Here is a 2,938-nt window from a genome sequence, read left to right on the forward strand (position 1 = left end):
CTTTTAGCAGTCACTATCAGATAGTGACTGCAGGCACAATCTTTAATAAATTTTTTATTTCAGATAATATTTTATAACAATTATGTGTTATTATTCAAACCCGAATTAATAATACGAATTTTACAATCAAAAATATTAATGTTTATTTAAATTCTGCTGAAAAATAATTAAGTATGTAATTCCATATTTAAAAGTTCCTGCTAACTTTCCATTGACTATTGAAATAGGCACCATCCCCAGCGTACTGCGCATTAAAAAGATATTCGCGTAACCCCATTACTGATTCAATGTCAAAGTGATGCAGATTTGAAATTCCAGAAAATTTATGAGACCAACTTCACGATCCTATCAAATGAGAATTGTTTTTTTTTTAATTTCAAACGAAAGACGTATTCAATATTTACGTGTAACTATTAAATAATATTAATACTAAGTCTGGATTATTTTAAATAAATGAGTATTGCTCTTCTGGGAATCAATTTGATTCAACTTTAATTTGAATGTATGTAATACGTCAGTGTATAGGGACGCTACAGTGCGTCCCCCATCCTAACATATATTTAGAAGTTGTTGCTTGAAATGGAAAAATTATAATTATTTCCACATGTTATCTACTCAACCTTATCTCTGCTTGGAGAGCAATCAAGTAAGGTTAAATGATTTAAGTGAGTGAATAATACTATTTTGTCCATTGTAAATCAATCACTTGTAAAAGTGTTAAGCTGGTGTAGGACACATAGCCTCATCAAAACTTTGACAATATTGTTTTCGTAATATTAAAATAAAGTTGAAAATGTTACACAATCGCGCTTTTTATGAAACTTTTACATTCAGCACGTTTCTATTATGTCTATACCTTAAAATCATGGTTAGTATTGGAAATGTATTCTTTTTTGAATATACCCGCGTATTTGATATTAATTTAAGAAAAGGACTCTAGGTGGCGTGACGTATGGGTAAGTAGCGGCAGATGATTGACGACGACGGAAGAAAGAACATGTTTTTTGTTGTGAACGTGTTTCTCTTCGGTTTTCTCCAAAATAAAGAGTTTTTTTTGTCCTCCAAAGTGTCAAGTTGTAGTTATTTCTTATTTTTACCTCTTATCGTAAAGCATTTCGAACATTTCTGGCGACCGTGACAGGACGGTAGTAGGTGATATAAGTAACTTATAGAGTGACCCTTTTGTTTTTTGGAGAGAAGTTTTGTGTTCTAGCTCCAAATATGGAGCCCTTGAAAAAGGCTAGGAAAGTGCAACGTGCGTTATTCACATAATCCCTAAATAGTTTTCGTGAAAAATGTGAAAACCGAAATTTTACACAAGCGGATCGGCGTGTTGCATTGCAGTTGCTAGAGTCGAGAATGGCGGAACTCGAGAATGTAAACACCAAATTCGTTGAAGTGCTGCTCAAATCAGATACAAGCGAGGAAGAAGTAGAAGCCGAGATCGAGACGCATGAAGAGTATAAGTTAAATTTTCTCATGGCTAACCTACAACTAACAGAGCAAGAAGCTGGGAAAAACGAGCAGGTAGCAACTTCGAGTCGAATAGACGCGCGTCCTGAAAAACCGTTTAAACGTCCTACACTAGAAATTCCTAAGTTCAGTGGCAGTGTCAGCAATTGGCTACAGTTTTGGTCGCATTTCCGGAAAATTCACGAGGATAGAAATATCACGCCGGAAGATAAACTCGAGTATCTGAAACAAGCCACGGAAAAAGGCTCGAAGGCTGAGAACATAGTTGAAGGTTACACGACAACAGCGGAAAACTACGAGAAGGCATTTAGCAGTCTGAAGAATCGTTTCGGGCGAGATGACTTGTTGGTGGAGTACTTACTATATGCAGCGTTCTATGATAAGCAGCGACTCAGCAGTAAAGGGTGCAGAATCCACGGATCGGTTATCAAGGTTACTCGATTTTTTGAAAACTGAGGTAGAAAATGAAGAGAGGATCCTAATGGCAGTCAAAGGTTTCGCAACCCAAACAGAAAGTAAGAAACGACAGATAACAAAAGAAAACAAAAGTAAGGTTGCATATACTCATGAAATACCGACAGCGAGCGCTTTATTTTCGAATGAGGAAAGGCGTAAAAAATTTATATTTTGCGATGATAATCATGAAAATTCGGCTTGCGAGAAAGCTAAAAAATTGTCGTGCGAAGTGGGAAAAGATTTGATTAAGCAAAATCATTGTTGTTTTAGATGCTTGAAACGCGGGCACCAATAAAGATTTTGTAAAGTAAAGTTAATTTGTGCTTGGTGCGGTAATCGTCATTCGATACTTGTTTGTCCGACTCTTGATAATACAAACAGTGAGGCGGTTCCTAGTAAGACCGATACAAAGATAAAAGAACAAAATCTTGCAAGCTTCGACTTTAATCTCCCTGATGTTTATTTATAAACCTTACGTGTTGTTTTATACTCAGATTCTCATAAAAAAGTTGTGCGAGCAGTAATCGATGGTTTTTCTCATAGATCTTATATTCGGCCCAGTCTAGCTAGATTTTTAAATTATAAATTTATCGGGGGTAAGAAGTAGTACACTCATTGTTTGGTGGCGTAAAAACAGAAAGTCAGTCGCACAATATTTATCTAGCCCGTATGAAAAGTGTGAAGGGAGATTATGCTTGTAATTTCCAAGTTTTAGAGCAGCCTGTTATTTGCCAAGATATTCCAAGTGTAAGAAAAGCGGATTGGTTCAAAGAATTGAAAGGTAAAGGCATTTCTCTTTGCGATTTAGATCAGAATACTGATGATTTAGGAAGTACGATTCACCTTCTTATTGGGGCAGATATAGCAGGTAGACTAATGACCCGAAGAAAGCATGATTTGTCAAATGGTCTTACTGCTATAGAAACCAAACTAGGTTGGACAATTATGGGTAAAACTCAAACGCCTGAACGTGAAGATACGGTCATCATGGCTTTTTCAATGTTTGTGA

At 36.1% G+C, this 2,938-nt stretch overlaps 1 protein-coding gene across 1 annotated transcript; it reads left to right on the forward strand.

Moving 5' to 3' along the window:
• Nucleotides 1-1,359: 1,359 nt before the first annotated feature.
• LOC117173862 lies at nt 1,360-1,929 on the forward strand. The gene has a single exon (XM_033362509.1). The coding sequence runs from the start codon at nt 1,360-1,362 to the stop codon at nt 1,927-1,929; it is 570 nt and encodes a 189-aa protein (XP_033218400.1).
• The last annotated feature ends 1,009 nt before the right edge of the window (nt 1,930-2,938 follow it).

Source organism: Belonocnema kinseyi, chromosome 5, assembly GCF_010883055.1.
Source record: "Belonocnema kinseyi isolate 2016_QV_RU_SX_M_011 chromosome 5, B_treatae_v1, whole genome shotgun sequence".
NCBI classification, from domain to species: Eukaryota; Metazoa; Arthropoda; class Insecta; order Hymenoptera; family Cynipidae; genus Belonocnema; species Belonocnema kinseyi.

What these genes read in the sequence shown, in the direction of transcription:
- LOC117173862 (XM_033362509.1), top strand. Translation starts at nt 1,360, where the DNA reads ATGGCGGAACTCGAGAATGTAAACACCAAATTCGTTGAAGTGCTGCTC.